We start from the raw sequence: 25,000 nt of genomic DNA on the forward strand, positions 1-25,000 counted from the left end.
GTATTTTGAAGGTAGATGGAATTGGGTTTGAGAAACGGTGGTAGCTTCACGTCGGGAGACAATTCTTGAGTACTGTTTCGAATAGACGTATTTAACAATTAGGGGCACTTAGTTTACTGTTAGGTCTGTGAAATATTGAGGGGTATCTCATTGTTAGATATTTAAAAAGGAACTAGAGAATTTGTGTATTCGCTTGAGCGGTAGTCAAACCAAGCCCATGTCTGATGAGTAAACCCAATACTTGTCTTTTGACCTTTTTGTCAGTTTAAGCAAGTGCCTCTTATATTTAGAGCAGCTCACAACAACGTCCGGTCCGAAGCGGCCGAATTAAAAAAAACATTCAAATTTCAGCGTTTCGTATAATTTCAGATCACCAGCTTGAAAGCCCTGATCGGCAAATCCTACCACTCGCTGGTACGTCTCTACGCTGACGACAATCAAATCACGTCGCTGAGCGACCTAGAAGGGACAGACTTTATCTCCCGCTTCAGTTTCTTCTCGATTCGACGCAACCGACTCAAAACGATCCAGACCTATCAGTTCAAATCCAACCTGGATCTCGGTTCGTACCTATTTCTCGAGGGTAACCCGATGACGTGCGACTGTAATGCGGCTAAGAATCTGAAAAATTGGCTACTTAGCAAGAAGGCCCAGGTGCCGGATCACGACCAGATCTACTGCGAGGGTAGCAGCCACGTAACGAAGATGGTGCAAATCCAGGAGAGCAAACTGTGCCAATCGCAGCACGATTGGACGGATTATATCTACTATCTGATAGCAACGGAAATTATTCTACTGATTGCGCTGATCTGCAAGGTGTCGTACGATTACTGGGTGTTCAAAACGGCCGGCTATCTGCCGTGGCCTGCCAACAAAATGCCCAAGCTACCCTGTGATTGTCTGTGCGAATAATGAGTCTGATTGGAATCTGAAGAAAAGAATGTCTCTCTGAAAATTATTTCTATTACTAATGCGTGCCTCTCAATGTGTCGGAAGCAACCGCGAGAAGCTAGAAAAACTGTGCCTTACGTGTCTGTGATCGTGTAGAACGAATATATCCTAAATTGTAGTTTTGATACAATCATAAAGTTTGAGAAATACATTTTTATTATCTAATGAAACGATAAGATGGATAACAAATCTACTTAAGTTTACTCTTCCCCGCCTTTTTCTGAAACCCGTTCGATTGGGCACTCCTCTGACGCTTATCCGCCTTCGACCGAGCGATCAGCTTCTTCTTTTTGGCCCGTTCCTGCATCTCAAAGGCCGGCAGTGTTCGAATAGCCGCCCGCTTCGGTGCCTTCTGTTCCAGTTTTTTCTTATCCCTCTTCGAACTTTTCCTCAACTTCAGCATGTACTCCGGAACACTACCGCCCGCCTTCCTAATCAGCTGAGCTATACTTCTCAGATTCGTGGTATCATCCTTGGTAAAATAAGTGACCGCCTTCCCGCGTCTCCCAGCACGACCAGTTCGCCCAATCCGGTGCACGTAGCTGATCGTCGACGGTGGAAAATCGTAATTTACCACAACGTTCACACCCTTGAAATCGATTCCCCTGCTCATCAGTTCCGTACAGATTAGAATCCAAATTTTCCCCTCCCGAAACGAACGGACCACGTTGTCTCGTTCCCGCTGACTCCGATCGGCGTGAATTACATCCACGTTCAACCCATCATAGATCAGCTCCGTGAACAACTGCTGGGCTCGGTCTTTGCTTTGCACGAACACCAACACCGGCGGATTCAGTCCCTTATGAACCATCTCACGAAACGCCAACAGCTTACCACTTTCATTCCCCACAAACAGCAGCTCCTGATCCACCAGATCAACAGCAGTGTTAGCCGTTCCGATCGAAAACCGAACCCGATTCGGCATATTAGCCCCTGCCCATTCCGAAACCTCTCGTGTCGAGGTAGCACTGAAAAAAGCCACCACTTTGCACGGATTCGTACAAGCATTCATTATCGTGTCCAACTGCTCCCGGAACCCGTTCTTGGACTCCTCAAACAGCTTATCAGCTTCGTCAACCACCACGTACTGAATGTTACTCAAATCAATCAACGGCGGATCACGGTTAGCCAGAAAGCAGATTCGATTCGGAGTCGTCACCAGAATATCGTAGTGCTTTTTACTTTCCAACCCGTAATCGGTACTCGCTTCATCGACCTTCGTTATAACGTGCGTTCTCAGATTAATATCCTCACAAAGACGCAGCGCTTCGCGCTGCGTTTGTTTAGCCAACTCCCTGGTGGGACAAATTACCAACGCTCGGAATCCACACTTCATCGGTTTCTTCAGGTGGTGTATGATCGGAATCAAAAATGCTGCCGTCTTGCCCGATCCGGTTGGGGCGCATGTGTGCAGAGTGTGCCCTTCCAGCAGCACCGGAATCGCTTGCATTTGAACCGGCGTCGGACTTTTGTAGCCACATTCGACTATATTCCTGATTAGCTGATTGGAAACGTTAAAACCTTCGGCAGCTGCCAGCTGCTGGAAGTTTTCGATCGGATCCGGTACCGGAACGGTGCATTTCTTCAGCTTGATTTGGTGAATGTTTCGTAACCGGTTGGCACGGTGCTGCTGGTAGCGTTTGAACTTTTCCGGTGACATGAGTTTGATTCGTTTGTGCTCCGTCAAATCATTGTTCTCGTCATCTTCCGATTTTATTTCATCCTTAATGTCGTCTTCGCTTAGCACCAGTGGGCTGTGAGGGAAAATTGGTATTGGTTCCGGCTTTTTAATACCACTGTCCGAATCATCTTCCTCCTTAATTTCCAACTTGATCTCGGTCGAATTCTCCGGCGTCTTTGTCGCTGGGATGCGCTAGAAGGAATTTAATATAATTTTATTTACTACCCTTCAGCGTAATCTCTTGTGTTATTCACCTACCTTTCTTTTAAGCAGTGAATTATTTTTAGCGGAGAACTTTACTCCACAGGTGAGCTTTCGGAACAGATCACTCGTATCCATTGCGAAATTGCGTAGATTTCGGGTATTAAGACGATAATTCAAGACGAATAATATTCCGACGATGCTGACCACATGTGCACGAGGATTTTATGATGGAGCCGAGCGAAGAACTTTGTTTTTGTTTATACGCGTGGAAGAACTGTCATCGCTTCAGTCGAACAGGGCAGAGTCATTCAGCTGATGCGCAGGTTAGCTGAATCGAGTTGGCTCTTTCAGTGATGCCAAATCTTAATTTGCACACGCAGGAAAATTTAGCATATTTAAACCAAAAATATGTGTTATTGAATCCAATCATTTATTGTTTATCACTTTAAGGGCAGATTTCCTCACCCTCGCTTAGCGCGTAAGCCGGGTTTGAGCGTACTGGTGAACCTGGTTTAAAAGTTAAGGGAGAGTGAAGAAATCGGACCTAAGCAACAAAATTTTTGGCTTGAAAATATTTTTTATTAGAACAACCATAAATTTTTGCTTTCAATAAAAACATTTTTAATTTCAGATTTCATGGGGAGCACTGCAGAACCGCTCGGACGTGTTTTTCTGTTCGTCCGATATTTTCCAAAGTTTTCCTATAATAATGTGTTTTATGGATAATCGAAGTCAATCCTTCACACAGTCATTTCTTCTGTACAGTTAAGTGTTAATATGTGTGAATATCGTGAGAATAGAGAGATTGTACGTAGTGATTTTTTCATCACATTCTGATAGCTTTGCGCTTGTTCCGCTTAGCGCCATCTATAAATGACTAGTTGATGCAACGATTTTACTGATGATGGAAGAGAATTCTTGCCCCTCAATTAATTAGGATCAGGTGAAATTGTTTTATGTTATTTTTTCAATGTTTATATTTGTTATCCAAATAATTTTCTTACTGTAAATACGGGCAAAACAAGGTAAGTTACATTCATTTTGCATTGAAATGTTGTTGAATAAGCTCCTAATAAATAACCTATCCTGCTAACCCAAACTCCGATTCCTGAAACATCTATGAAAGTAGTATGGGTTCCCTGCACTTTCGCAAGTAGATGTTGAACTAACGTTCCTTCCCTTCCTCGACGATTGTTAGGGCTTGGCCAGGTGTACACTGTGATGCTTTTCCACTATGAAGAAAAAGCGTTAATCCCAAATGTTTTTCTTGCGACACGGTATGGTGGATAAGTGTTTGGTTTGGAATAGGTTTGTTTCAGTACCGGGAGAAACTGAAAATACTCCGGAGAAAACAGGTAGAAACCCGTTCCTATGCTCTCTTCTCCTCTTTTTTTTCATGTGGTAGCAAACCGAAGTAAAAAGAAGCAAGTATTTTTTGCTTCGCAGCAACTCCCGTGTACAATAGACCTCTCCACATTTTGAAAAAGTTGTGAGATATACATGGGTCAGCCCACATTTTTGTCCTAGGTGTGAATTTAAAAACTTTCGCCAAAAATGACTTAATTTGGACATGATTAAGAGGTGTCTCCAATCAAAAATTGCATGATTCCATAGTAATTTTAGCTTCCGAATTCACACCTAGAACAATAATTTGGGGTGACCCATGACAATTTTCAAAAATTTTAAAAATGTGGGAGGTCTAGTGTACAAGAACAAACCTAATGATGATCTGGTTTCATCTTCTCTCGCTTCCCCTGCGGTCGGCGCTAGGTACAAAGTAAACGAAGGTGTAGACAGTTGTTGGGGATATACACATTAAAAAAAAAGTTAGTACATTTCCACGCTCCTCCTCAACGGGTATCCTCTTCACACAGCGGTAACCAACCCAAGCCTCTGCAAAAACGATTCGTTCTTCTGTGACTCCAAAGGCTTAGTCATGATGTCAGCCACCATAAGTTTCGTTGAACAGTGCTCCAGTTTTATCTCCTCACACGGCCCGTGGATGAACTTCTCCTCTGCGTGAATATATCGACCCTTGATTGTCTTCTTTCATTACGGTTGATTCGTCCCGAAACTCATTTAATACACAAGGCAGCTGCCGCAATCCGCAGGTCCCTTGGCAAGCCGCCTCTATGGTCGAGAGTGTCACGCACTACAATCGATGGCTAGCCCAGAAAATTGTTCTTCCACCGAGCTAGAATACGGAACCAGACGTTGGTCGTCGGATCTGGGAATCTCTAGCCTACTCGAAGTCAGAATACCCGACTATTGATTGAGTAATTTTTACGCCCGAAGCTAACATCGTGCTGACTTTTTAAAGTAGCGCGAAACGTCCAATCCAGTTCGTTTGCTGCAGAGAATTTCCTGCTGAGTATTGTCGTCACAGCTGCAATATCCAGTAAAGCTGATAGATACAGCCGTCCGCCAGCCAAACACGTCGTTAAATCTTCAAGTAACTTGCTAGTTTCCTGTGACTTCAAGTACGTCGAATCCATAGGATACTTCGCTGTCTTTACTGGCTCCATTTCATGTTTTCCCAGTAACTTTTCGATTTACTGCTTCAGTCGAAATTGTAATACTCCATCTATACCTAGAAAGTGTCGAATATCTCCCAGACAAGTAATAGCCAAGTCTTCGTAGATCAGCTGCAGCCTCCTTTCATCCGTCATTTCAAGAAGCATATCGTCAACTTAGTCTAACAGAAACACCACAACTTCACTTGTTCTTTTCACGTAAAGACGATTATCCGGCGATGTCGCTTTCAACCCCAACTTGACCAGAATGTCTCGAGCATATGATGCTCCAAATCACCACGCTTCAGATGATTTGTGAAACACAGTTTCTTCAATAATGAAACCCGCACTGAACGGGATGTTTTCTGTTGATATACGAACACAATGTTTCACCAGGGAATGCTGGCTATCCGACAAGTATTCTCCACACAATAAGCTTTTCACACGTATCCGAATTCGTCCCGAAGCAGCAGCAGAGCATAAAGCATATGCGAGAGCTACATTTAGCAATAATTTAAACTGGAAAAACAGTAAGATATAACGCTTAATTGGCCCACTTCTGAGTACATTGATAGTCCCACCAGCAGTGTCTGCTCCAAATTTCAACAAAATCGGACAAGTCTAGTTACCGGACTCTAGTTTGAAGTTTGTATGACATTTTTCGAGAACTTACATGGAGAGCACCCGAAATTCTACTTTTTTCCTTTGTTAGGTACATTAACCACTATGACCAGTGTTTTAATCTTTTGTGGTATTCGTATGACTTAGTCATTGATTGTAGTAATTCAGTACACTGTTAAAATAAACCAACTATCTAAACAAACTCCTAAGCTCGCTCCTAAGTATTTCACTGTTCCCACTCTAGTTAACGATTTGTTTGTAATGTGGTAGTTATACTAGGGATAGATGAATTTTTAAAAATCAACTAAATTAAATGCATTTATTTTTCATCAAAACAAATTTATAACGTATTTGGCATTTCATGTAAGGCGTCAAAGCCCTGCAAGAAACTTGCTCTACATCCAAAAAAGTATAGATCAGCGTAAGACATTTGGTGAACAGATCTTTCGGCGAGAAAGTGCAAGGTTGATCCAAAATGGAAATGAAATGCATTTTTTCAAATGGGATGAAAATTTGTTTTACATTCCTAGTGTAATCTGCCCTTAGTAGTCATATATAATAGAAGATTCTCGACGAGTGAAAGTGATAGTGTTACATTTTTCGACGCTAATGATGATTCTGTTCATGAGGCACCATTCCGTAAAAATGTTTAACAAACTCTGGAGTTCAAGACAGTCGTTAATTTGCAAAATTCTCAGTAATGTTTTCAAATCGTCCGCATAGAGCAATCGACATCCATCAGGTAGCAGGAAACAAACATCCTTTATGTAGAGTAAAAACAAAAATGGGCCCAGATTGCTACCATACGCCTGAAGAGTTCGGAAAGGGTCGGTAGTTACTCTCTCCAAAGTTCACGCAAAGTATCCATTCGAACTAATATGAACGCAACAATCAAACAATCGGTGCGAGGATTCTAGCTTTGAAAATTTTTCGAGCAACAGATCACGGTGTCCAACTGCATTTCTAACGCGTTTCAACTCAAGCAACTCGATTTTTTAAATTTTAAAGGATCCCCCTTGATGATTTTCCACAGGTGAACATTTTCCAACTTTGACCATTTTCCGGCACCCTTTAATCACAGAGAACAGACATCCATGATGGAACAAAAATATTTAAAAAACGTGTGTAAATATTTGAATTAATATACGAAAAACACTAGCGCCGCCACACCAACCTATCCCTACTATCCGTCAAATCGATTCCGGAACCGGTTCGAAATCCTGGATGGATTTAGCATGGAATCTAGCTCAAAGAAAACAACCGATTCCGACTCTATCGGTTGACGCATTTAAGATGGAATTCATGCTGGAAGTCTGAATCGGTTCCGGACTAGTTTGACTGGGTAGAGGAATAACCGCTGTCAATTCTTTCGCACTCAGCCACAAAAAAACATGACGACAGTAGCGCACCTGGTTTAGATATCCAAACTACCTTCGAAACCGTTAGAGATTTTACACAAGTTGAATGCTGAAGATGGACGTCTGTTCTCTGTGCTTTAATTATATCCAATTGGGCTCAAATTTATCATACGGACTTTTTCCGAGTTAAAGCTTTCGTACATCACCCGTTACGAAATTTCAGGAAGTTCATTTTTGTTAGTACCCTGGAGAACATGTTCATTACTGAAAAATGTCTCTTCTACAACTTTGTAGAAGATATCCAATTATTAGCATTGCTAAGCTGAACTCAGGCTCGTCACTGTCATCGTCTTGGTTGCTAAAGCACAGAGAGCATATGTCCATTTTGAACGTAATTGTTGCGCTAATGAGTTTCAATGAATTGACAATCATTTTACGGATTGAATAATTTTTCTCATTTGCTTGTTTTCGGCGACATGTCAAAGCCTCCGAAGCTCGCATCATGCTTCGTATCTTATTTATTTTGATTTAGTGTTAAATGTTTTGGATTAGTAGAAATGTCAATCATGGTAGCAGTGACTATCATATCTAACTTAAAGCAACAAGATTTTTAAACCTTACAGTATAGTTTCATATACCTACCAACAGTCCATTTTAATTCTTGATATTCTTAGTGCTTACAAACATTTGAATAGCTTGTAACTTATAAATATTTGCGAAGCTTATATAAAGCTTGGTTCTCTGGAAAGGATGGGATAACAACTCATTCGATTAGCTTCCAAAATCGGTGAAACTAAAGTAAAGAAATTATAACAACGTTACCAAAACTAGCGCCACTGTAAGAATGAGATTAAGAACATCGTTACTAATTTTTTTCTTTATAGCGACATTTGAAGTGCTTGCTTGCGATTGTTCATTCTATTTAACAAAAAGTGAGCTTTTCAAATTATTTAAAAAAGAAATCCAGTATTTCATCAGCAGCATTTTCTCTGTTTGGTCGTAATGCGAGTTTCGCTGCATATTAGCGCATTTACCCAAAATTCCACGCGGCCTTTCCCGATCGAAAGGATCGGTCGCGCTCCATGAAATACCGCGCTTTGCCGATCTGGCATAATATCGCGCATTTGCATAACAAAGGGCTGAATGAGAACACATGTTGTTCCAAAAAATCAGCCCTGCGCTATGCAACGTTTTGTGCAGGTAGATTATACCAGGTACAAGCGGTACCAAATTCACCACGCTCAGTATAATTCAAAAATTCTTTTTAGATTAGAGTTGATAAAATTGGTTAAATGAATCAAGCTAATCAATCAAATTTTTTTTAAAAATTGTTCTTACACAGAGAACAGACATCCATGATCGAACAAAATATTTAAAAAAAACGTGTGTAAACATTAGAATTAATATACGATAAACACTAGCACCGCCACATCAACTTATCCCAACTATCCGTCAAATCCATTCCGGAACCAGTTCAAAATCCTGAATGGATTCAATATGGAATCTTGCTTAAAGAAAACAACCGAGTCCGACTCTATTGGTTGATGCATTTGAGCTGGAATTCATATACAAATACAAGTACTAGTCACACCGAAAACTTACTGGCTACTTTACAGCGGCTTTTAAGAAGCAGTTATTGCGGTTTGTACTTTTCGGTGAATGTCTCAATACAAAAATAATGTGAGAGTTGTGCGTTAAATTCACTACCAAACCGCTTTAAAAAGTTACGCTCGAAATGATGTGTCACTGCGAACTTATCGTTTTTCTCTTTCAGGTTCAGCTCCATCCACACAATTGCAAGATTGAAATGATTTGACAGCTATAACGGTACAAATTCAATCGTGGGTGATACATCAGAGTGTGGGCGACAGCAGCACAGACAGAGAGTGTTCGTATTCGTCGCGATTCCCATCCCCATCAGATTCAGTGTGCGGTGTTGTTTCTGTTTCTATAGTATATACTCTGCGGCAGCTCCAAGTCCAACCAGTCATAAGTTTGATTGTTAGTATAGGCTACATAATTTATCAAAGGAAAAATCGAAGGTGTATTTAGGTATTTAATTGCCGCCGCCAACGACTGATGACTGTGCGCGAGTGAGACCGAGTGTTCCGCTGTTTTGTTAGATCGCTCACCCAGCTCATTATTATTTGTCTAGAAGTGTATAGCGCGGAGTATACCATACCTAGCAGCAGTAGTAGCTACAAATTCGTCTCTCTGTACGGGTGAAAAAAAAAATATATTTTATTTTATTGTGTGCTGTATGATCGTCTCGGACAGGAGAGCTCTCAATAATAAACGTGTCTGATTCGTCGTTGACTGGCTGGGGCTGCTGTGAGCTTGATAGATCATTGCCAGTGTTCAGATCACAATTGGAATCTGCCTTTTTCGATTGATTTCGGTGCGACGGACGGACGGGTTGACGTGTTCGTTTGTGCTTTGTTGTTTCTCTTTTTCTCAGTTCACGGTGGAGAAGGCTCACCGACGAAAAAAAAAACGAGAAACCCAGACGTGGTCGCACAGTTGCTGGAAAAGTGCAGATTTTCCCACGAACGGTGCCACTTTGCAGCGATCCGGATTCGAGTGGCAAAAGTGCGGATGGAAAAATCTTATTTTTAGGTGTCATTTTCGATCGTTTTCCTACGTGTCTGCTGGTTTTTTATTGTGTCATTTTCAAAGAACGCGTGTGTGTGAGCGAGAGTGAGTGGCAAGACGGAGAAGAAAATATCACCACATAACAGTGCGGTGCGCGAGGCGCAGATCAGCTCTTGGAGTTTCGGAATCAAGCGGAAAAGGTGTGCTACACAGCACATAGGGACCTGCCTGCCGCAGGGTGCAAGGTGAAGGTCGTTCAAAGGCGTCGGGCGAAGTGAGGTAGCAGAGTCTGGAAACGATCGTGTGTTTGCAACACCACCATCCGATCGATAAAGGAAACGAAGAAATCCGGAAGGTCTGGTTCAAGATCAATGGCAGAAGAAAAGCAGTAGCGGTGAACGGTGGTAAATAGAAGCATCAAACTAGCCAGCAATTGGCAAGACGGGATTCGGATCGTGATAATGAGGCATATGCGATGATAGTGGATCAATTCTTTTGTTATTTTCTGGTTTCGCATCCAACGGTTCCTGGCAGCCGTACACAATCTGAGCCGAAACGAAACTTCGCATCGACCAGAGAAATGCGTTGCCTCCGAGCGTTGCCATCGGCAGCCGCCGTTCGAAGCTGGCTGTTCGTAGTTCTATCGGTGGCGCTGTTCACCTCATCGTCGATTGCGTTTGTGTCGTGCTTGGAAAGTGAGGTGCAAAACGATGACATACAACCTAATTCAAGGCAAACATATCCAGTACAGCAGCAGCAGCAACAACAGCAACAAAAAATCCCCGTTCATCAGTCTGATCGCGGTGGCGACGGTGAATTTCGAGGTGATCCAGTAGGATCGTCAGGTGGTAGTCCGTTGCCGCCGACGATCGATGGCAGCAAACAACAACAACAACACGGACAACAATCTTCCAAAACGGGCGCTTCCGGTCAACAACAGTCTTCCAATCGGATGCTGGAAACCCGCAACTCGTACGCCGTTCTCAGCCAGGCGATGTCCCAAGCCGTCCATCATGAATTTGGTAGGTATCACGAGAACTGCTCAAAGGGTTTTTTTCTGTTTTGTTTTGTATTGTATTGTGTGTTGTTCGTCTTAGAGCTTGTTTTCAAAATTCTATAGTATATGTCCCTTTCCAGCTTGCGTGTGTGAAATCACCGGTCAAGGTTGAAATCCAAAACCGGCTATGGGCACCAAAGTGCTTGAATAGACTGTAGGTAGACAGTGACGAATTTTTTCGCACCATACAATTGTGTTTGATTGCAGTTAAAAATGAAAACCGCTCGAACAATTGAGGTTTAAGGGGGGTTTTAACACCTGTTCGTGTGTTGGTGGTAGGTAGGGGCTGGAGTCGGTAATTCAGATTCGGCCATATTAGGAAGGAATGCGATTAAGCTAACATCACGTCTAACCAAACTGGGAGTTTTAGTTTGATTTTGATGTATTTTTGTAAATGGCTAAGCAAACAAAATTGACAGGGACCCTTTGTCGCAAGCTTGGGTTGTGTGACATGTTGAGGGATGATTTGGTAAGGCGTGCTATGAAACATAAACAGTCCGTGACTATGGTAGCCACGTAGAAAATTTGAATCCAACATGCATTAGTGGTACAAAGAACCACAATATGTTTATCCCGGTGTAGATAAACAGCGTAATGGGAAAATGGCATAATTCTTGAATGAGAATATGAAAATTCGTAATATGAGAATGATTCGCATCTAGTTTTATCACATGAGAAATGTGCTTATAACTGATACATGACGTCTCGTAATAGCTTCACTCTCGACAATCAATTTAGAATAATGACTTTTTCTATTAAATTCTCGTTTATTTTCCGTCGGCCTCTGTCCGCACTCAAAGCCAATCACCGACGCCAGAAAGGTAGCTCCACAATGGAGAATGTTCCTAAGGATGTTCAGGGTGTCGTGTATGATGAAACTGTTTAAAGCAAGGGTATTTCTGAAAGCTTAAGCTTAAATTCACGTTCAATAAATGCTTGATCTTGCGAACGGGAGGACTGACATGGCAATATTTGAAATCAACAACCAATGTCCTAACCTTGAAATTTTGTTTTTGGCTTCAGCAACCTAACCAACAAATCGTTGATTTCTGGAACACGGTGCGTGAAGTTTTTTCAAACTGGAACCCGACTTAAACTCAGGAATTGAAAACTGAAAAAGCCGAGTCCGAGAATTTGAAAATTTTAAAACCCGAGCGCGACCCGAACCCAAAAAATAAAAACAATCGAGAAACCCGACCCGAATTCTAAATTGTTTATCTGGAGAAATGGCTACCTAGCCTAAGATTTTGAAGTTTAAGCACCACAGCTCTACCTTAGACCACATATAAAAATAATAGAATCACTCAACCAACCTGAAATAATCCCGCAAAAGTCCACGTATATCTGACTATGATAAAACGAAATACTAGCGAATGAAATTCGCATTTATATTCACCATTATTTACCGTTAAATTTGAAATTACTTGGCAAGCGAAACCCTGCAAAATAAGAACAAAATCGAGTGGGAAAAAGACCATGTCTCGCATGTCTCAAGTCTACTTCTATTTGACAGTTTTCACGACGTCACCCGCGTTACGGTTTAGTAGGTCAAGCCGATGTCAGAGGTTCTCTGATGTATTCTTGAAGTCACATCATCGGCATTAGAATTTTCGTCCGTGATGAGGTATATAAGCACCTTTTCGTTTCAAATTGTATGATATACGTGGAGTTACTTCGACATCTCCAATGTAATATCCGGAATGACTCTAAACTCCCAAAAATCCCCTAGTTGGTGCACAGAACACAGTATTTTTTATCAATTCTTTAAAATCGTTGCAATTACGATGTTTTCACAAAGGAACTCGTATCGTGGATGCAACCAACAGCACAAGAGTCTCTTCAGTGGTGATAGGGGATAGCCCTATCAACACGCTCAGTGGGCCATTACCCGCGATGCGGGGGTGGTAGTCAAGCAGCTCGATAATATCATCGAGTTTACAAGCCGAAAGCTGAACATCAGCAATGAACTTAAACAGAACCTGCTGGTGCTCCGCCAGGCTGTTCAGACGGGTGGCGGGAAGAGAGAAGGCCGATAAAGGCGCCCAAACTGAGGCCTTCTACTTCCTTGCAACTATGGCCCTCAAGGCGATTGATTTCGCCTTGACGGCCAAAAAGATTTTAGTAGAGGGCAAGACTGCGCCTAACCCGAAGCGGCCCAGACAGTCACCAGGCGAAGGTGCGCGAACCAACGCCAAACTACGCGCAACCACAAAGGCCAAACGTCGTTTGGACGGTGCAGACTGGGGTGCGTCGACCCGAGAGGTGACTTCTCGGCCCAAGAAGACGAAAGGCACCAACCGGGCGCAAAGTGCCGGGCCACAAGTAGGGCTAAGCGGAAGTCGAACGCACCTCGACCCGAAAAGAAGGTCAAGGAGAGAGGAGAGGCTTTGTTGGTGAAAACCGACACGGACAAGTATGCCGACGTCCTCAAATCGATGCGGGCGGCCGAAAGCCTCTCAGCTCTAGGACAGGATGTGCGCAGCGTTAGACGTACCAAGACCGGCGAAAGGATCTTGGTGCTGAAACAAGGTGCGCAATCTAGTGGGGCGGCGTACAAGAAGTTGGCCCAAGAGGTCTTGGGTGACGGCGCTCAGGTGAGGTCGTTGGGTGCGGAAGTGACCCTCCAGTGCAAGTAACTGGATGAGGTTATGAACGCGTCGACGACGTCGTCTCTGCCGTCATGGAGCAGTGTGGCGCAGATATTGAGAGGACCTCTGTACGCCTAAGAGAGGGACTCTTTGGCACGCAGGTAGCCTATTTCAGGCTACCGGTAATCATACCCAAGCCGCCCTCAGTTGACAGGTGCTATCGGTGCCTATAGTCCGGCCATAAGTCCTACGACTGCAAGGGTCCAGACAGAAGTAAGTTGTGTCGTCGCTGTGGTGAGGAGAGACACAAGGCGCAGAAATGTGATAGGGTGCCAAAATGCCTTAACTGCGCCAGTAAGTAGCAAGACCGTAACCATGCTATGGGTGAACCTTAGTGTCCCTTCGGCGAGGCCAGTAAGAAGAAGCAAGCAGCTGCTGTGGCAATCGGTCTCGGAGTCGAGGACAAATGTCGCCCTCCTGTCCGACCCGTACAACGTCGCTGCCGATAACGGCAATTGGGTGGCGGACGGATCTAGGATGACGGCAATTTTAACAACGGGACGGTTCCCGGTCCAAGAGGTAGTACACTGGTCTGCGGAGGGTGTCGCGATTGCCAAGATCAATGGTGTGTTCTATTGTAGCTGCTATGCCCCACCAAGGTGGCCTATAGAACAGTTCAACCAGATGATCGACAGGCTCTCGTCCATACAGACCAATTTGCCTGATAGACACGATGGGTAAACTGCTTAAGAGGATCATCTTCAACAGGCTAACCCCGTACTGAGAAGTTACGGGGCCTGTCAAGCAATCAGTTTGGTTTTCGAAAGGGTAAGTCCATGGTAGACGCTGTCAACTCAGTAGTAAAGACCGCCGAGATAGCGATCCAACGGAAAAGGTGAGGTATTCGATACTGTGCGTTAGTTAGTGACACTTGATGTGAAGAACGCATTCAACAGCGCAAGCTGGGATGCCATCGCGCTCTCGTTACGCCGGCTTAGCCTGCCGGTGGGTCTGTACCGGATCTTGGAAAGCTACTTCCAGAACCGTGTACTATTATACGAGACCGATGCCGGTCAGAGAAGCGTACCTATTACCGCAGGAGTCTCGCAAGGCTCGATTCTGGGCCCGGTATTATTGAACCTTATGTATGACGGGGTTGTGAGACTAAAGTTGCCTCCTGGTGCCGATGATGTAACCTTGCTGGTCTACGGAGAGTCAATCCCCGAGGTAGAACTGACTGCAGAACACGCGATCAGCACAGTGGTGGAATGGATGAGCGCGAGAGGCCTGGAGCTCGCTCAACATAAGACGGACGTGGTTATCGTCAACAACCGCAAGTCGGTACAACATGCAGTTATCCAAGTGGGAGAAGTCGTAATCACTTCAAAGCCTAGTCTGAAGATTCTTGGGGTCATCATAGATACCAAGCTGACCTTCGGCAGCCATGTCGACTATACGTGCAAGCGGGCTTCGACGGCTGTTGCGGCATTATCGAGGAAGACGTCCAACAGCTCTAAGGTGTGCGCCAGTAGACGTAGGTTACTGGCAGGCGTTGCCGTATCCCTCCTTAGGTACGGCGGTCCGTCCTGGGTGAGACCATTGGGAGTAACCTGTTACCTTCGGAAACTGGAGAGCACCTACCCTTGATGTATCTCAGAGTGATATCTGCCTACCGCACGGTTTCACACGATGCATTCTGCGTGATAGCGAGCATGATGCCAGTCGGGCTGCTCATTCGGAGGACGGAAGATGATCTGGGATAGCACTTTGTAGATGGCATTTAAAATGGTGAACGCTCGGAAGTCTCACACTCCAAATTGTCGCCTTTCTTGTGAATGGGGCAGATCACCCCTTCTTTACCCTTCTCCGGTAGCTGTTCGGTTTCCCAGATCCTGACTACTAACCGGTGCAGACAAGAGGCCAACTTTTCTGGGCCCAACTTGATGAGTTCTGCTGCGATACTACCAGCTGCTTTGTTGTTCTTGAGCTGTTAGATGGCCTCCTTAACTTCCCTCAACTCAACTGCACTGACGTAGTCAAATCCTCCGTTGCCTTGGTCATCTGTATCTACATTCTCCTCGCCGTTCAGGTGCTCGTCGAAGTACTGCTCCCACCTTACGGTTGTCCGTCAGCAGGCTCCCGTCCTTATCCCTACATATTCCGGCTTGCGGCACGAAGCCTTTGCGCGGGATGCGTTGAGCTTCTGGTAGAACTTCCGTGTATCTTGAGAACGACATAGCAGTCCCATTTCCACGCAATCCGCTTCTTCCAGACGGCGCTTTTTCTCCCGGAAGAGGCTTGTCTGTTGCCTCCGCTTCTGTTTGTATCGTTCCACATTCTGCCGGGTTCCATGCTGCAGCATGACCGCTCGCGCTGCATCCTTCTCCAAAACCGCTCTGCACTCCTCGTCGAACCAATCGTTCCTCGTAACGGACAATGTCCTCAGCTACGTTGTTGATGGCTGCTTTTACTGTTCTCCAGCAGTCCTCTAGAGGGGCCACGTCGAGTTCTCCCTCGTCCGGCAACGCTGACTCGAGGTGCTGTGCGTATGCAGTGGCGACCTCTGGTTGCTTCAGTCGCTTCAGATCGTGCGCCGAGGCGGCCGTCGGTACCGTACATGATTAATGACGGATAGTTTTGGGCGCAATTTAACCATCACCAGGTAGTTGTCAGAGTCGCTGTTAGTGCCACGATAGGTCCTGACGTCGATAATGTCGGAGAAGTGCCGTCCATCGATCAGGCCGTGGTCGATTTGCGATTCCGTCTGTAGCGGTGATCTCCCGGTGTAACGATAAGGGAGGCCGTGCTGAAAGAAGGTGCGACGAATGGCCATGTTCTTGGAGGCGGCGAAATCAATGAGTCGAAGGCCGTTCTCATTCGTCAGCTGGTGAGCGCTGCACTTTCCAATCGTCGGTCTGCATTCCCCATCCTGGCCTACCTGAGCGTTTAGGTCTTCAATGATGATCTTGACGTCGTGGCCTGGATCGTATTCTCGTTCGAGCTGCGCGTAGAAACCGTCTTTGTCATCATTGGTGCGTCCGGAGTGAGGGCTGTGCACGTTTACTATGCTGATGTTGAAGAAACGGCCCTTGATCCTCAACCTGCACATTCTTTCGTCGATCGGCCAACAACCGATTACCCCCCTTTGCATATCACCTATAACAATAAAAATTGTCCCTAGCTCATGTGTGTTGCCGCAGCTCTGGTAGATGGTATGATTACCTCTAAACGTTCTCACCATGGATCCTGTCCACCACACCTCCTTCAGCGCTACGATTTCGAACCCGCGGTCCTTGAGAACATCGGCGAGTACGCATTCCCAGCTTCCAATCGCTAGTCCCTTTTCGTCGCAGAGGTCGTCGCCATTGGTATCGGTTCGCATTTTTATCTTGACTTTTCGCTGCAATTGTTTTTTACGGCTGGCTCGCTGGGCCTGACACCAACCCCCTAACTTTCCGGAGGACCATAGTGCACAGTTGAGCTTAGGATCCTTCACTGGCACTCGGACAATGATCAGCCGCCCGTTACATGGGAAACAGACTCTGTTTTAAGCCGCTCCTCCTGTAGATCAACGCTCAGGCTTGCAGCAGCCTGAGCCCCCCCCCCCCCTTCCCTGTCAGCCTACGACCAAAGTTCTCTTCCCTAAGGTTGCTCGTAGTTCCCGGTCAGTACCACGGGGAGGTAGAGATGAGAGTTGCCGGGAAGAGGCTCTGTCTTACGCATTACCCAGCCTTTACCGACCAGTTTACAAGATAATATCATGAACAATAGTCATGGAATTTGCGTTTTGACTTCTTCCCATCAGAATCCGACACTAACTTAGTGACCGGACTAAGCTAGCACCGGATCACTAGTTTCATCGGCTTAAAATTAAACTCCTTTTCTTGTAGGACATCACGCAGGACCAGGGGGGTTTGCTCATAAACACAAATCGTGTTCTCGTTTTTGGAGCTAACGGCGGCAACCCCGTGCAGGCTTAGTCCTGTCACTAAGTGTCGGATTCTGAGCTTGAGCTTGTGCGACCACCCCTGGCTGCTACTCCGTTATCGATCGGGACTAGCTGAAGTTGCACAGGGAATCAGTAGATAATTATGCTTGGTAGTAGCAAAACATCTTTCAATGTGCACAACTTCTGGTAATCCTAAAGTGTTTATTGATCAGAATTGTTAGCCTGATACTTGCTTTTGCTAGAGGCCGCATATACTAGCGCACTCCACAAGTATAACGGGAGGAGGATATTTGTTAGTAAGTATAGAAGTTGGATTCTACTTCTTCTTTACCGACGCCAGAGAAGTGCCTTAACTATCTGGACGAGATATCGATCCATCAACTCATGGACCGGGGACCAACGGCTTTACTTCCCTTCCGAAGGAAGACATGACCACAGATTTTTTCACCTCAGAAAATCTCAACGACCTCGGCTGGAATTGAACCCAGGACAACTGGAATGAGTGGCGGTCACGCTTACCACTGAACCACCGGCGCCGTCGCAAGGCAAATTCTACAACTAATTTATGTCCTACAATGTGTTTAGCGTATAAAAAGCGCCATGTATTCCTATTTTTAGAAATTGATCATAGCAGGCTGCTGAAAGTCTAACTTTTAGACGAAAAGAGATAGTGCAACACAGTCGTAAGGTTCTTACACAAATTTTTAAAGTGTCATTCATCGCATAAGAAATATATTGCGACGAATCGTGTGCCGAATAGCGCTACGAATCTTGCTGGATCGAAAAATAATCGTCGCGCGTCTCCTCTGAAAAAGCACGGACAATATCATTTTCGAAACAGCGACAGTATTTGATCAATGAACTGGTGAAAGGGGGAAATTCGCTGCGAAATATTCTAGAGGGCTCAAAACATGCTCACATCCTCTAGGGGGTTCAAAACATGTGTTTATAGTTCGTCACAAAAATCGTTCCATCATCCCGGTATTTTTAGCCGATGCTAATTGATTGTATTTTAACCAACTTTCTGGGTACAAATTACCGTAAAAAAGCCAAATTTGCATGACGAAAATCTCATTCGAAGGCATTAGTTAGAGCTGTTCTATTATCATATTGTTAGTAACGAACCAAGCAAATACATTAATACCACTTCGAGAGGGCAATCCGTTGTTGACAGTACGTCGAACAATCGATGAAATACTGTAGCACCCTGACTAATGAGATGAATAAGGGATCACCCTGAAATACAACCGATTGACATTCCATGCGGATCAAATCGCCATGAACGGTACTTAGCATGAACAGGACAATAATAATGGAATTACCCGAATTACCGTAACACGGGATTACTGATGTAAATGTCTACAATTCGTAGCAAGCGACATTCGCCGTTCCTCTGAGTCATTCAATCAATGACGTTTGCTTCATACTCTTTTCCATACCTCACGTTGTTATGGCAATGACACCGTAACCATGACCCAAGCAAACTACTGCCGAAAAAAATGTGCTTCCCCTGCAAACTGTTGTTTGCACCCGATTAGGGCAAACAGATTCCCACCGTCAACTATTCCGCTTAGTTTTGCTATCATTCAGAGGTAGAGAGAGGTACGTCGTCCATCAGCGATTCACCTATCGTCGCAATTAAATTATGTAAGCTATTTTAATAAACCACACCAACCGGCATTTTCGGATTTGCTTGCGCTCCTCGACCGGTGCGGTGCGGTTGCAGTTGATGAAAACCGGTTGCCCGGTTGCGCGAAAGCTTTACGATGACAGCTGACGATCGAATCACATGCACACAGACGCACGCCGACATGTTTTTGGGTAGGAGTGGCATGATTCTCAATCAATCAATCCGACGTGTGATTAAAATCATCCCTATTTGGAGAGTGTTATTTGTGTTAATGCTGTCCATCCACGTTTCCAGGAAGGCGCCAAAATTCGAAGAAGCTGCTGTAAATGTCCGAAATTAATCATAACAAAACGAGCAGAGAATGATGATTGTACCTGAAAGTACGCGCAATGTTTACCACGGGAAAGATAATGAAAATGTTTTTAATCTGTGCAAACATTGCTACCTCCAGGATTGTTTGCGCGGGCGAGATCTGTCTTGTGGGGTGTGCACGAACAAAATTGAGATGATATCGTCAGTCAGCAGAAGCATTACCGAAGAACGGACAGGAGTATGAATTGTTTAGATCGTAGATCATCAATTTCTGTCAGACCTATCAACGTATAAACATTGGAATGTTAAATCGGAATGGTTTTCGTACCGGTTACTGCACTCAATTTTCTCGTGACCTTCGCCGGATAACTATAGCAACGCAAACACATGGTACACTAGTAGCAGCAGCACCCACTTTGATCTATTTGTTGGTTGGACGATTAGGTGCGCTATCGCTCATATTTACCCACACGGTATAAGCAAAGAAAACCCGGAGCCGCGGCTTACGCCTAATTGAATGGTAAACCGGTGGCGGGATCGGCGGTCTGGGAAACGGATAAGCGATGTTTTAAGATTGCTAAATTGTATTTACATTCCGCGAGAGACACGCACAACGCACGGTCGGTCTTAGATCTGAAGTCATTGGTGAACCGGTAGCGGCAACAAAAGACGTCCGCCCGGTGGTTGGTCTGTCTTTATTGATAGTGGCTGTAAACAAATGGGTGAGTGCTGGCGTTTTTTTTTTTCGTTCGTTCTCGCAGATTTGTAATGACTTACGTACGGACCGAGGATGAGTTATCTTTTTAGATGCAGCAATTTGAATGAACATATGAAATATTGAAACAGATTAAAACTGACGGGAAACACGATTCCAGTTGTAACGTGATTTGTGGTGTGATGGGAAGAATGCTACGGCGATTAATTTATTTCTGCGAAGATCAATTAGGTTATTAAGCTATATATATATATATATATATATATATATATATATATATATATATATATATATATATATATATATATATATATATATATATATATATATATATATATATATATATATATATATATATATATATATATATATATATATATATATATATATATATATATATATATATATATATAGTTTTCCGTTCCATTCGATAAATTTTAGGTCCAATATACATAATATAACATTATTTTTAAAAAATTCGATTTTTTTGTTTTTTAAAATAAATCTTATGTAACCTTGCAACCATACATAGGAAAACTGCGGTTGTTTACATCTGGCCTATCAAGACAACACCCAAAATGAAAAAAAACTGGTTGGATGGTGTTTATGTCAAATAAAAATAACCCTGCGGTAAAACCGGGAAAACACGTATTAATTTTTTCTGACAGGGCATCATTTCTCGTTTTGGAAAGGTTCCAACAACCCCACTTCTGTAGTTTTCTGATTTCACTGCGCAGCCGGAGGAATGATACTGTACTGTTTGTGCTGTGGATTAGCAAAAAAGCAGTAGATATTGATGACATGGTTTATTGATAGCTACATCAGTCATTTTTTGCTTCTACTCTGGACAAGATCAGAAGGTATAATAATTTACCAATAAAGGTATATTTTTTAACATTTTAGTTTGCTCTGGTGTTATTTAGATTTTTGACAAAAATATTTCTGCGCCGATATTTTTTTTTGTACTAGCTAGAAACTGTCAAGAATTCATATATTAAATTTATATATGAATTCTTGACAGTTTCTAGCTAGTACAAAAAAAAATCGCATAACAAAAACCATGCTTCACCAATTGGCTGCTTCGAACTCCCGGGCCAAGGCACGGGACGATCAGGCCAACTTTCCCTTAGTCCGGCGGACACGATATACCTCACGATGTCCAACTTTTTTGCTCTGGGGTGGAGCAGGCACTACGAATAAATCATCGAGGGTAGTTGCTTGAATGTTTTCGCCGTGGCTGCTGAAAATCAATTGATAACGCTGTCAAATGTTTTCTGTAGACAACAGGGTTTCTCCGATTGCATATGTTGGTTCACTACCAGGTTGATAGAGTAATTGCTTGAAAAATCGCTAAAATTAGTCCATTTATTAACGCACACGTTATTAAAAATAGATGCTTCTACACGCGAAAAACTCGTTGGCCCCTACGGTGAGCAAGATTAGTGAATCAAAAAACAAAATGCGCCCACTAAGGGAAAATGCTGTCGTGATCGACTTTAGTACGAGAAGTAGATTAGTTGTTAATGGTGAAAATGGACCTAGACCTTACGTTAGTGACCCACTTACAACTACATCATACAAAAAATGTGGTGCTGATAACGTTCAAGACGCTAGGAGATGCAGAATGCTTTAGTGTGATGTATAGCATGGAACACGACGTCGAATACGAAAATAGTAAAACCTTGATCCCCCGTTTATATCGACAAGGATATTACTGGAATTTGCCTCCATAATTTGACCTGTGAATGCAAGTCTGTTCAAGTTATCACCTACATTCAAGGAACCCACGTTTACCAGTTCTGAAAGCAAATGTCAAATGTCAGTTAGTGTCGGATTCTGATGAGACATCAGTTGTGTACCGACCTGTTAGTTAAGTATTTTCAAAACCGGAATTATGATCTCTACTGGGAAAATGTAGTTCCCCGAAAGAAATGGTCATCGATTCTATTCACGTCACTGTTCATTTTTTCTCATACTGATTGCTTGTTAGCGATATCCGTGTGATTATAATAAACCAGTTTTATTATTCTACTAGGCTCGGCGAGTCATTCTAATCACACAGTTGTAGGAAAATAATACTTTGACCAAGACCTTTCTAAAGATTTTTCAACATGTATGTAAACTTGCATAATTTCAACGCCAAGTGCTTTCGAGAAAAACATAAAATGTGCGGTGATCCTCTTCTTATGTCTACATGGACGAGAATGTTTACTTTTCAATTCCACGAATAATTACCTGTTCAAATTCAACTTTTACCCTCCGACGGGTATTCCCAACCCTGTACAGAAACCGAAGTATTTGCGATGAACCGACACCGCGTCGAAGAAATAATATTCAAATTGGCTTTCGAACCCGGCCCCAACCAAGGGAACAAAAGAGTAATTAAAACAATAAAAACAATCACCAATCAGGCAACAACCGCACAGGCAGCAGGCAGGCAAACGATTGATAATATTCATTGCTATGGCGCGAGTGAGAGCCCGGGGGAGGAGGACGGCCACCTCGAGCAGCACGTTTCGCTTCTTATAGTAAACCGATTTCCGTTTGATTGCTTGCTAACCAACCGCGCACTCAAAAGCTGTTAGCTAGGAAGCACTTATTGGTCGCAAGTCTATACTGATTATAACAGTAATAATTTAAACAGGAACTCTGCGGTTACCCGAAGGACGCCAGGAAGAATTCCCAACCGGGGGGACACCTTCAGAACAGCCATCACCATCCGTATCATGCCATCATTTGTGGTCGTTGTTTGTGTTGACCCCTTCTGTTTTGTTCAGCCCTCACCGTCTCGTGTCCCGCTTCTTTCACCACGTCCGGAGATTCAGAATCAATATCATACTACCAGTCCGTCGATCCCGTGACCACGTGTGCGTGTGTCCCCATCCGCCAATCACCTCCCCCCCGAAGAACGGATACGATTGATTTAAATCATAAGATTTCTTATTTCTGATTTCAGGCACCTACGGCAGTGGGTCCGCGGACGGGGCCTGTTCGGCCGACGATATCGACTGCATCGCCCATCACGACCACCTGGGCATGGAGGCGATTCGATCGCTGCACCGCCAGCTGGATGACGACGACAACGGGGATATCGATCTGAGCGAGTCGGATGATGTGAGTTGAAATGTGATCCCTGTTGTTATTGTTGTTGTCCAAATCTAATCTAATTTACACTGTCCCGTTTAGTTTCTCCGCGAGGAGCTCAAGTACGACTCGGGCTACGAAAAACGCCACAAGGCGTTCCACTTCAACGACGATATGCACATCTCGGTGAAGGAACTGTGGGAAGCCTGGCTTCGTTCGACGGTGCACAACTGGACCGTGGATCAAACGACGGAATGGTTAGCGCAGAGTGTCCAGCTGCCTCAGTATGTGCATCTGTTTCGGCTGCACAAGGTAACGGGTAAGGTACTGCCGCGGCTGGCCGTTAACAATATGCACTATGTGAGCAATGTGCTCGGCATTAAGGATCCAATTCACAAGCAGAAGATTGCACTGAAGGCCATGGATGCGGTGCTGTTTGGACCACCGAGGGGTGAGTTAATATTTCGATTAATCTTGAATTTTATCGAATGATGGAACTTTTTTTCAGAAACGGGAACCCGGTGGAAGGATTTGCTGCTGGTGACTCTACTGCTAACCGCCATCATAGGCAGCTGGTATGCCTATCAGCAGAACAAGAATGCTAAGATACACCTCAAACGGATGGCGAAGGATGTTGAAGGACTGCTCAAGGCGGAGGTGGCGCTCAAGGATATGCAGCAGGTATGCTATAGTATTTACAACTTCAGGGTCAAAAATCTAAAACGAACAATTTCAACAGGAACTGGAACGAGCTCGCCTCGAGCAGGAAAATGTAGGCAAAGAAAAACAAGACCTAGAACGGCGGTTGCGTGAGGCACCGACCCTAACTTCTTCCAACTCCGATCTGGAGCTGCAACAGTTGAAGCAGGAGATCGAAATGCTTCGGACGGAGCTTTCACGGGCAGAGGTCGAAATAAACGATCACTGTTGGACACCTCCCCAGGGTCTGCAGAGTTGGCTGCAGCTGACGTTTGAGTTGGAAAACAAGCAGCACATACGGAAGCGTATGATGGCTGAGAAGCAGCTGATGTCTGCCAGGGAAGCTTGCGAGAAGCTGAAGAAAAAGCGATCCAGTTTGGTGGGAGCGTTTGTGTCGACCCACGGCAAAAGCATTGACGATGTTGATCGAAGTATTGTGGAAGCGCGCAATGCGTTGAATGATGTGACCAACGATTTGCAGGAGCGAATGTACCGGTGGAAACAGATTGAGCAGATGCTAGGGCTGAGCATAGTAAACAACAATGGGTTGGCTTACTTGGAGAATCTTTTGTACAGTCGAAATGGCGTAGGCAGTAAGAGCTATCGATGTGAGTGTTTCGTATAGTATCAACGTCGGCTAGAATAACCATTTATGTTTACTTTATCAATAGCGCGCCTATCGAGCAGCCAGGACGACCTCGATGACGACTCCGTGCAAGGTAAGCAATTCAGCTTTGACAACTATTCTGTCTTTTCATCGGAGTAGTAACACTAGCTTATTACTTTCTTTGAAACGTGTTTTCGGTTTACCTTCGGTTCTTTATCTTGGTTTTAACTTCTGGTGCCTTATTGTTGTAATGAACAATAAACAAACAATTGAAAAAAACAACGATTTGAACGAGAGCTTCAATGTCCCCGGCTCGTGCTGAGTCGGAAGTTGGCACTCACAGACACACTGTTAGACAATCAAAGCTGCACAACACATTGCACCACACTAGAAGAGCTAGTTTCTAGCGTTAAAGAAAGACGGAAGTAATGGCGTAGAT

The 25,000-nt window shown here is 44.1% G+C and overlaps 3 protein-coding genes across 16 annotated transcripts in view; 2 read left to right on the plus strand and 1 right to left on the minus strand.

Annotated features, from left to right (window-relative positions):
• Window positions 1-363: 363 nt before the first annotated feature.
• Window positions 364-1,063, plus strand: LOC131676200 (protein halfway-like; the record flags this gene model as incomplete). The annotated part of the gene is made up of 1 exon (XM_058955321.1): window positions 364-1,063. A coding segment is annotated over one exon (549 nt), but the record flags the coding sequence as incomplete, so codon positions are not given.
• A 21-nt stretch (window positions 1,064-1,084) lies between these two features.
• LOC131690215 (DEAD box protein 52 homolog) lies at window positions 1,085-3,092 on the minus strand. Its single transcript, XM_058975801.1, has 2 exons — window positions 2,891-3,092; window positions 1,085-2,824 (listed from the first exon to the last, which is right to left on the minus strand). The coding sequence occupies exons 1-2, from the start codon at window positions 2,969-2,971 to the stop codon at window positions 1,142-1,144; spliced, it is 1,764 nt and encodes a 587-aa protein (XP_058831784.1). The 5' UTR covers window positions 2,972-3,092; the 3' UTR covers window positions 1,085-1,141.
• A 6,087-nt stretch (window positions 3,093-9,179) lies between these two features.
• LOC131690247 (stromal interaction molecule homolog) overlaps window positions 9,180-25,000 on the plus strand; it is a 45,481-nt gene continuing 29,660 nt past the window's right edge. For 3 of the 14 annotated variants that reach the window (XR_009305549.1, XR_009305553.1, XM_058975943.1), the window contains exons 1-6: window positions 9,180-10,942; window positions 23,107-23,285; window positions 23,358-23,706; window positions 23,764-23,936; window positions 23,995-24,562; window positions 24,626-24,673. Coding sequence is in view for 12 of the 14 variants with exons in the window: in XM_058975943.1 (XP_058831926.1) it covers window positions 10,396-10,942; window positions 23,107-23,285; window positions 23,358-23,706; window positions 23,764-23,936; window positions 23,995-24,562; window positions 24,626-24,673 (1,864 nt within the window). In the remaining 2 variants the exon portion in view is untranslated. Of the gene's footprint in view, window positions 10,943-23,106; window positions 23,286-23,357; window positions 23,707-23,763; window positions 23,937-23,994; window positions 24,563-24,625; window positions 24,995-25,000 lie in introns of those variants that run through there. The other 11 variants (XM_058975849.1, XM_058975858.1, XM_058975889.1 and 8 more) reach the window with 11 other exon arrangements.

The sequence above is a fragment of the Topomyia yanbarensis genome, chromosome 1 (assembly GCF_030247195.1).
Source record: "Topomyia yanbarensis strain Yona2022 chromosome 1, ASM3024719v1, whole genome shotgun sequence".
NCBI lineage: Eukaryota > Metazoa > Arthropoda > Insecta > Diptera > Culicidae > Topomyia > Topomyia yanbarensis.